Here is a 10,557-nt window from a genome sequence, read left to right on the forward strand (position 1 = left end):
ATCAAACACAACGGTTCCAAACTATCCCATATAATGACCCTACAACCTGACCAAAAGCATCTTTTATCTCACCACTTTTCTTTTCCACCGGCCCACCATCTCTCTTATCTCGCCTCACTTTCTCTCACTAGTTCAACTTTAGGCAGTGGAGAGGTAGGATCTCCTGCAGGAGACCACTTTAGTCTGCAAGTGTAAGGAAGAGATGATTTGGACCACCCGAGCCTACGTGTGGAGCTGGAGCGACCGTCCACGGTGGAGCGTTGTGCATGCCCTCAATCGTGTGCTTCATATCTTCACCGTGTGATTACGACATGTAGTATGTGCCACTACAGTCTACAGGAAACGAAATGTCCAATGCGCAAAACAACTAGTCACAATTCTGAACCTGTTCTATGTACGGTAACATCCCCGGTTCAATGCGGTGCTGCTCTTCTTCTGGACAGCCTGTTTTCCGCGACGGTGATTAACTTAACTTAAACTACCTCCCTGGTTTGATTTTCCTAGGCTCGACTTTTAAAACAGAACGATCATCACTCGTCAGCAAGCCCCTTGGCTTTTTTTTTTTTTGCATCATGTGAGGGTGTAATATTTCTACCCATTCCACAGTTCCACGTTACAGATAGATGACCTTTTCGACGAGACATGGTGTCGCACTTTCTGTTTCTGACAACTGTTTAATACATTGTATGTAGTATATAAAACGGAAAAACAATATATTGTGAGCATATTTTTCAAGAGAAATCTAAACCTATGATTTACAAGTTCTCGGTCTAGACATTTCAACCGATAGTAGTAATCAAAAGATTTAAATTTTCATTTAAGATTGTGTCCGAACTCTAAGACATCACCAACTACCTCTATTCTTAAATGCTACATCTGTTTCGATGAATAAGGTGCACACGTATTTTAAAATGAACTTTGACTGAAAAAATTAAAGCAATAAATTTTGATTAATTTGTACGTTGGATTCATATTAAAATACATTTTCTAATGATAATAATTTTATATCAATTTTTCATATATATTTAGTCAAAGAAAAAACAGGAAAAACGAGGGTGCCTTATTCAGTGAAATGGAGGTAGTATTGTCTACATATTTTTTGAGACAAATCTAAACATATGATTTACAAGTTCTAAATAGAAAAAGGACATTTCAAAAAATATCCATAGTCAAAGGATTTGAATTTTCTTTTAAGATGTGTATGAATGAATTCTTAAACATCATAAACTACATTCGTTTCTTGATTACAAGGTCAATACCAAAAATACAATTATTCATCTATGCAAGGCCAGTATGTTTTACCAATGGCTAGGTTCTAAGGGACTGACTAGTCCATTAAGAACACCCCCCCCCCAACACTACATTGTGTCGAAGGTAGGTTCTTCCTCCTAACCGTAGCCACCACTGTTCTACCACTACATCACCAACTCCAAATCTAGTTGTTAACAACGTCGGTTGCATATTAGTCATCCTAGGCGACGCGGGCTACACCACGTTGTCTATCTGGGTGGTTTCCACCTCATACTGCAAGACGCATCGTGTGAGGCTTGGTTGCTGCTCTAGTAGTGGGGATCTCAAGAAGCTAGTTAGAATGGTGCAATTGATCTGCTGGTAGCAGTAGAATACGTTTGGGGTGCTGGATTTGGGTCAAAGATAAACTAGAGGTCGATGAGCACCTCTTATCTGGTCAGAGATGGGAAAATGCTAATGTGATGCAGGCAATCGTTCGTCCTTGTTGTGGAGGTGATGGTTGTAGCTATGTTGTAGTTGTTCTTGATTGTAGGGGAAAATATAGGTGCAACTACAGACTTTTGAGCTAGGGTGTGGAATCCTGAGGTATCAAGTGGATGTACAAGGGAGTCCTCTCCTTACAATTGGTTTCTTTGGTGTTAATGGGAAGACTCGGTTTTACGATGAGTATGTGTTGTTGTTGGGTTGCAAGAGAGCATGAGTCTCAGACAGTGTCCTACTAGATTCTACAATATTCTAGTGTATAAGTTTAGATGTAAGCCTAAGTTGAGCTACATATAAGAGGAGGTGTAGGTCCAAGGAACTAGTATATCCATAAAATTTATCCAAAACTACAACTAGTGAAGTCAAGATCACTACACATATTTATGTCATTATGACTCATGAGACAAAGCCATATGGCAGGTGCATACCGCTTGCTCATGCACCGAGGGCCAGCACAGTATGTCAACATCAAACCATATTGGCAAGAGTGTCCACAGAGTGATGAAACCCACTCAAAAACGCACAAACAAACTTGTGTCAAGGGCCACCACTCAAACTTTCCGGCCGATGCTCTCAAACCACATGCACAATGTTAATTGAAATGATGTTGTACGAGCACAAGAACTCCCTTGGTTTAGGAAGTCACATGAGTGTGAGCGGTATCATGGAAGTGCCACTAGCATTGCACTATGTAGTTACATGTGCATGGATGTGAGGCATGATTGGCCATTGGTAGCTTCCGAGTTGATCTACATCCATCCATGGCTAATATAATTTTCTTCATAGTTACCCCTTGGAGCCAAACTCGCGGCAAGTGTGTCCACAACTACTGACTTGACTTGGTGAAAAACATATTCTTGTCCTCTAACATCATGGAACAACGATTTCATGGAGTAGGTTCAGGTTAGGGGAACGAAGAGAAGACAAAGAAGTACGCTATAACCACCATGACGACTATAACTACCATGACAACTATAACTACCATCATGACAGAGGGAGAAAAAGAGAGGTACTACCTAAAGTGTTAAAGAAAAGCCTCTTAAGTGGTGTAGGTGGCGATTTTGCGGTGCTTAAGAAACCCCTTAAATAAGGTGATCAAGGGAAAAATACTCCTCATGCCAAAATATAAGGCGTATGACTTTTGTCGAAGTTCATATTCATATTTTTCGTAGCTCTTCATTTTTTTTGTACATTCATAGTTTTGTACACACGCGTGATTGAACTTAAAAGGCATTGGTTTGTGATTAAAATGCACACTCCATCTATTTGGAATAGTGGGATTATAAAACTAAGAATTCGTTTAGAAGCCAGGCTTTCATTTCATTTGTAGCATTTTAAAATGAATACATGTATTCATTTCATTTACATTGTAATTCCAGAAATGGACACTTGTTTGGTTGCCACAGAAATTGCAAATGACAGCAGAATTCAATATTGAATTTGTAGATGGCTTTCATAGAGAAACACAAATGACAGATCTCAGCTTGAAATCGTGTTTACCCATGGAGTCATTTTGCTGAATTTCTTAAATGAAATGACGGCCCAATTATGTGGCAACCAAACAGCCTACCTATGGAATTCCAAAATAAATTCTAGAATTCCATGCCCAAATGATGGATATCAAACGACCTCTAACAGAAAATGGATTAAGAAGTGTGATGCTAGCACATCCGAAAACAATGTTTCAGATTTCGGTCGGGTTTATGCCGCACTTATCCTGACGATGAGCCTCACCACTATCGAAAAGGAAGCAAAAATCTCCCACATCAATTGGCGTCTCGGCCAGGGAAACGTTTTGGGGGCCGAAATGGTGGACGGCCCGAGTCGTGAGCAGCCAGCATCCAATCATCAACTCAGCCACTGCCCACTCGTCTCTCTCTTTTGCTTTGCCTTCCTTCCGCACAAGACACAGAAGATCCCATCCCCATTTCTTTCTTTCTCATCACTCCCCCAAATCCCCCATCTCCCACTCCCACCCTCACTCTCCCTCCCTCCCTCTTCCCCGGTCCCGGTCTCCCCCCTTCCGCCGGCCGTCGTCTGGTCATGGACAAGTCCAACCTCCCACCGCCCTCCACCCTCAAAGCCCTCAACAAAGCCTCCTACAAGATCTCCAAGCAATCCTCCTCCTCCTCCATCAGAGCACCTTCTCCTCCCCCGCCGCCGCTGCCTTCCCGCCTCTCTCCACCGTTGTCAGCCCCGCCCCCGCCTCCCTCCTCCGCCCCCGCCCCAATCGACCACCCCCCGCCCCAGCCCCCCGTCTACAACATCGACAAGTCCAACTTCCGCGACGTCGTCCAGAAGCTCACCGGCTCCCCCTCCCACATCTTCCCGCCTCAGCCCCCAGCCACCCCCGCCCCCCTCGCCGCCCCAACCCCCCCACGCCCCCTCATGGCCCCTCCCCCACCCCCACCCCCGCTCTCCGCCATCCCCTCCCGTCTCCACCGCATCCGTCCCCCGCCGCTGGCCCCGCCCCGCCCGCCACCCATCCTTCCGGCGACGGCGCCAGCCCAGCCCGGCCTCTCCCCCCTCCCGGCGCTCCCCTCCGTCTGCATGTCGGCCGAGTCCCCCATCTCGGCCTACATGCGCCGCCTCCGCGGGATGCCGTCCCCGATCCACGTGCCCACGTCGCCGCTCGGGTTCGGCTGCCTCCACTCGCCGCGGGCGCCCACCTCGCCCGGCGTCGCCATGCCCGCCACCAGCCCCCGCGTCCGCGACCAGTGACCTCCCGCCGCCGCCACCGCTTCCGATGATGTGTATGTAGATATGGCCCAGCGTTAGGACAGATCTGGCGAGGGGGAGGAGACGAAGCGGCCATACAACAACCGCAATGTGTTTGCTTCGCCTTCTAATCTAAAGCTCTATTCTTTTTTACTATTTTCTAGCGTGTTCTACCTTACCTACCTTAATATTTTGCTGGTGTATATGGAACATGCTGCGCTTCACAACGGATGCCTTGTTGTTCATCTTTGCCCAATTCTTTTTTTTTTTGTATGCAATATGTAGTGGCAAAACCCAAAGCTAGAATCTTTATATGCGGAATTTGTCTAGGACATGTTATGGATGATACTATGATATCTAAAGCTTATATGATTATGATACTCATTTCTGCTTGGCTGCTCCTACTGAAAATATTTTGCAATAGCTTATCCTTGTTGTGACCCATGGTTTGAGCTTTGAAGCTGCTCTGATCTAATCTTGGTGCATATCTGAATTGAGGTTCAGACTTGGTCTTGTTTGACTGATTGGTACATTTGGATTGTGCTCCATTATAGATTTCGTTAGTAGGCGACCACAATTGGGCTTCGATTTCTGGTTTGATGTGGACATTTGTTTTGTTTTCTGGTGTATTGCTATGGGCCATCCAGTTTTGCTCACATGGGTTGTAAAGGATGTTTGGTGATACATCGCCGTTTAGTTTTTGCCTTTTCTCTTGTTAATAATGATGGGTTTCATTTGTTTATCATGACTAGAATAGGCTTTGCAGGTTGCACGAACTACAAATTGCATGACCTATTAGCAGTAACAGGCCCCGCCTCATAGCATTTCCTACTAGAAGTTAGGTTAATGGTACTACACAAATCATGCTTCTTGTGTTGCTTTCTAGCCCAGCACATTGTAATCTCCCTTTTGTAATTTGACTGAAAACTGGGCTGGATAGTGAAATATGACAAATGGATGCCAGTTAAGCAGAAGATTTGAATTGCTGGTCAGGGTTGTAGTTATTCACTGTCATTTCTACTTTCAGAAGATTTGACGTGCAGCGAATTGGTACACGAGTATCAGGCTGTCGACATTAAGTGCTTCTTAGGTTCATTGGTGGATGTAGACTGTGGAGGAGGAACATATTCGAACACTTGGGATTACTAGCATGTGGTCTTCGAATGGCGAGGTCAAACTGGAGGTGAGATATATGCTCAACTCAGGTCATTGGAATGAAAGAATTTTACTGTGTCCCCAATTGATTGGAAAGAAAGAACTGAAAATCACAGATTCCTATCCCTGCCATCATCAACTTTTGAACTTTTGAAAGTGATCTGTTGAGATGGATGCCAGCGTCGTGTTCTGCGACGCCATAATTGTTTCCTGTTTTTCCCCTCCAGCTCCTGCTTGTATGGTCACATCATCTCAAATCCTGGACATGGTGGGATATCCATTTGACAGAGAACTTGTTTGGTTTCATAAACCTGTGATTCTCACTTGTTTGGACAATGGGATGAATGTAGTACTGCAGGAGTACTAGATACTGCAAAGCCTGCAATTACAAACCCTGGCACTGGTAGCCCGTGCGCTGTGTTAAGATCTGGGAACCAATGATACCGACAGTAAAAGCAAGCATGTGAAGTTGGCAAGTTGCCCTGCGCAGCGTACTATATGAACAGCTTGTATATGGCAGAAACAAGTAATGGAGCACGACTTGTCTTGTCTTGGCCCAGAATTCAACTCGCAGCCTCCTGCAGAAACGGCGATCTAGCTTGCGACGAGCACGGCAAGCTAGCACAAAACTAGCTGGGTTCTCCCTTCGTTTGGAGAAAGAAACGTCAGTGAACTGGGGCTACGGCTAGCTATACCCAACCAGCTCGACAAGTGATGCCTCTGAACCTCTGCTTGCCCAATCTGAACGCCACAGCTCCCATTAAGCAAAGAAGAACTGCACGAGTGTTTTTCTTGGGTCCCGAATTACTTTATTGATAGAGGAAAAAACAAGTATCACAAAACACAACTATTGTGAATAAGGTCAACCAACAAAACTGAAGTCGATTTTATATTTAAAAAGTTAGAAGGAAGTATTTCACAAGAACCAAGAAGTGATCCTAGCTCGCTTGGTTAGGAATTCAATCCAGCAACCCAAGTTAAGTCCTCTAGAACGCAGATTTGGATTAAAGTTATATATTTCACAGAACCCAAACATCAAAATTTAGCTAGTTTGACAGTTGTTTATTTCAACCTGGCCCCTCAATTAGGTGCCAGGTGGACTAGAAGGACGTTCTTCACAGTTTTTTCTACGGACCGTGCAAGACTTAAACTGAACCGACAACATGTAATGAATAAAATGGGTAAGTTAAGCTCATTCGCCCAACCCTTTTCTCCCACTGTTTTTGTTACTGTCTCCTCCTCGTCCTTTGGCTACTCGCCATCACTGGTGAGCACAACCTCTTCATCTGCCTTCTCTCCTCTCGGTCTATGCTATGCACCATATTCTATTCGATTGATTAACTCTAGTAATGATATACATCAAATCTTGCAAGGACGGGAAGACACTGGGGCTAACTATCTAGGACATGTGTTGTTGTGGTAGACAGCCAGGGATCGAGACTCACCACCAACCTTAATGAAAAAACAACTGGGGTTCCTCCTCCTGTTGGTTACAATAAACCTAGGAAGCAAAATTTATACTTCGGTTGGTATGCGCGGGGAGGAGATGCGGGGGTGGTGGTCGCTGCTTGGGGGGGCTTGCCTCCTTCGGTTGGTATGCTCAGAGGCGGGCGAGGATGCCGGTGGCAGCCCATCCAGGGGCGTGTTGGAGTGCTGCGGGAAGAGATGCGGGTGGCCGTGGGGGGACGGTGGTGTTTCGCCGGCGCCCGGAGGTCGGCCGGCGTTGCGAGTCCGGGGCTGGGTGTGGCGGCCGTGGTGGTGATGGTGGTTGAGGGAAGGGAGGTGGTCCGGCCGAAGCTTGAAGCAGGATGACATGATAAGCTCCGGGCTAATGCCTTGCCCTCGGTGGCTGGCCGGCCGGCAGCTGGCCGAGGCCGGCGATGGCGACGGCTTCGGGCGCCGCTTCCTTCTTGAAGGCATCGCCGAGGTGATGTTTTGTCATCCTGTCCGGAAAAGCTCCGGGGTACGTAATCCCTAGATCCGCCGTGATCGGTCGGTGGCGGCGCTTTTGTGTCGTCTTCCCTCTTGGGGGCATCGATTTGGAGCTGCTTTGGTCGGAGGGACCCGTGGAAGATGGTTGGTGTTGGCGTCGTGGGCTGCGTGGCAACGATGACAATGGTGAGCGGATCGGAGTTGCGGCATGTCCTTCGTCACCCCTGCCGTGATGGTGAAGTCGGAGCTGCGAGGCGACTTGTGGCAACGATGCCACTTGATTGGTGCTTGCGTCGGTGCAAGGCGTGCAACTTTCTCCTTTGAAGATCACGGTTGAAGTCGGAGCTGCCTCCTCCTCGACGTGCTTGGGGGTCGACTGTTTGGCATAGGCTCACATTGGCTCCAGTGTCGTTCGCGGCGAGGGTCTCGGTGGCGGTCGTTTAAGGTGAAGTCGGAATCGCTTGCTCGTGGAGGAGTGACGATGATGACGCTCGATGACATCCTCATCGATGGCTTTTCTTCTCGCTGGCGTGTGTGCTCCGTGTGGGTAGCCAGGTTGGCCGGGGTGTCCAGTGTGTGTTGTTGGTTTTCGCCCAATTTTCTCCTAAAAATTGGGCACTTTCTTCTTAATTAATGGATGAGGCAAAGCTTTTGCCTCGGTTTCAAAAAAAAAATTATACTTACTATGCACCATTCTTGACTAGAGTTGTTGTTGTTCTGAAGGGTTGTCTTTAGGTGCACATTTTCTGATTTATAAACTTGACCAATATTCTGTCACAACCCCACTTAGAGAGGTATGTTGAAGAGAAAGTATCTAGTGCTACAGCTGGTCTAGGTGCTACTCGATTCCGAAGACATCGTGGCCGTTCACTAGCATTGGACGCTTCAGATGGAGAGGGACCGTCCCATTCTATGCAATTGCATTCGGCACCCCGAGTTGTTGTGTCTTTTGCAAAGTAGACCAGGTTCGAGAAAAAATTATTGAAATCAACTCTCAATCTGTCCCCATGTCTAGATCCGATTATAGTTTGACGCGCCGCTGCACGCCTCTCCGATTCCTCCGGCCGTGAGCCACCTGCTGGTTCTGTGAGGTAGAGATCTGCCGGCCGTAGCTCTTGTGATGCAGCCGCTGTCACCTCCCTAGTCACTAGCTCGACCGCAAGGTTCTTTGTCAACCCATGTCTACATGTGACAAGGTATCAACTTGTCAATGCCTATGAATTGTAGGCTAGGGTTTAGTTGGAAGTAGAGGGCAAGTAGATCTCGAATGTTTCAGCCGAAAAGTACTCGACGATTATGAAAACTAGGGTTTGTAGACAATGATTCGATGATCTCTTCGTCCCTCGACTCCCCCTTTATATAGGAGGCGGAGCCGAGGGTTTCGTTTTGTACAAGTTACAGAGTCCGGGACGGTTTCTAACTCATCCCGCCAGATTACAAATAGCACTTCTTATTACAACTCTAACTTTCCTTAATATATCTTGGGCTCCCGAATCTTCTTATTCTTCGAGTAGTGGGCCTTCAATAAACCCCGGGTACTATCTTCGGCAGGCCCATTAGGGATGCCTATGTCAGTAGCCCCAGAGATTTTGCTTGAATCGTAGAGTCAGGGAAAATCTCCACTGTTTATTTTTATTCGACAACTTAGACTTTTCTATATTTCTTCATATAAATTTCTATATTGTACAGGGATAATGGTAGTTGGGGCTAGTTCATCTGACGGATCGAGTACTAGTTAACTGCTCTAGTGGCAATCCGCAAAACCTACTTCAAAATCACGTCCCTGGACATGATTTCGGGATACTCGGTGTAAACTTCGACGAGTGCCGCTTAAGGTCTTACCATTCCGTCGAGTCCCAGTCAAATTTATCGAGTACCTAACGCGTCCGTTAGGATTTTTCTTCGATATCTGTTGATACGGATAAAAGTAGCAAACCGACGTCAGAGACGGCGCCACGCCTCACAGAATTGATCTGGGGTCTTACCTTCGCAAAGTTTTGCGGCATTCAGAAATTGATCGCAACTTCGGCGTTCTGAGAATATATTGTCGAGTGCTTTTCCGGCTGTTGGAATGGCACATTTTATCGAGTCAAATATGACTTATATTGCTCTCCCGATGGGAGTATATGTAGAGTTAATTATAACTCGAAATATACTCTCTTGCTTTTCTTATCTTTTTTCTTTTTTAATTTCATCGGGCACGTGAACAGCGTTCCCGATGGGAGTAGCCCCTGAGGCTACAGCCAAGAACTTGTGCTTGGTTGTAGGCTCAACATTTTAGTCCACCTTGTCGCTATATTGTCATTATTTCCCGATATGATCTTCTTTTCATCTCTCGGGTGCGCGAACAGCGCTCCCGATGGGAGTAGCCCCCGAGGCTACAGCCAAGAACCTGTGCTTGGTTGTAGGCTCCCACAATTTCTATATTGCCATACTCGAAATTTTACTTTTATCGAAGTAGCCCCCGAGCATTTGGGCAAAAACTTGTATTTGACCAAAGGCTCCCAAGTATTCAAATAACTTCTCCTGTCGCCAATCTTCTTTTATTTTTCTTGTCGGCACGCTTCCCTTAGTCAAATTCACTTCATCTCTATTAATAGTCGGGATTTTTCTTCCTTGTGGGTCCATTGTTTCCACCACGTTGACACGTCGTGCAAGTGGGGGACACACGTCCTCCGCTTTTCCTGGCGCACGTACGGTAACGTCTGTTCTATTCCATCTCAGTAAAAATACCTTTTTATCCTTTTATCTACAAGATCTTTTTTCACCACACGATTTCTTCATCCAACGGTGCATTGCTTCGCTTGCGCCGCACATCTGTTCCTCTTTGCAAAAACTTCCCCTGCGTCCAACTCTCTTTGATCTTCCGCACGCACGAACGTTGCTTTTCCAGTGCCGTTGATGCCACCGCACACGCGACTCACTCGCCATAGTACTCCAGAGTCCAAGATGGCCGCTGAAGATCTTGAGTGGGAGAGATCTAAAATCTCCAACCAAGACGTCAACATGCTGAAGAGG

General features: G+C 46.5%; 1 protein-coding gene across 1 annotated transcript; it reads left to right on the forward strand.

Moving 5' to 3' along the window:
* The first annotated feature begins 3,673 nt into the window (after positions 1–3,673).
* On the forward strand, positions 3,674–4,844 carry LOC124696373 (leucine-rich repeat extensin-like protein 3). The gene has a single exon (XM_047229112.1). It carries the CDS (start codon positions 3,778–3,780, stop codon positions 4,453–4,455), a length of 678 nt encoding a protein of 225 aa, XP_047085068.1. The 5' UTR covers positions 3,674–3,777; the 3' UTR covers positions 4,456–4,844.
* Positions 4,845–10,557: the final 5,713 nt, after the last annotated feature.

Source organism: Lolium rigidum, chromosome 3, assembly GCF_022539505.1.
Source record: "Lolium rigidum isolate FL_2022 chromosome 3, APGP_CSIRO_Lrig_0.1, whole genome shotgun sequence".
Classification (NCBI taxonomy): domain Eukaryota; kingdom Viridiplantae; phylum Streptophyta; class Magnoliopsida; order Poales; family Poaceae; genus Lolium; species Lolium rigidum.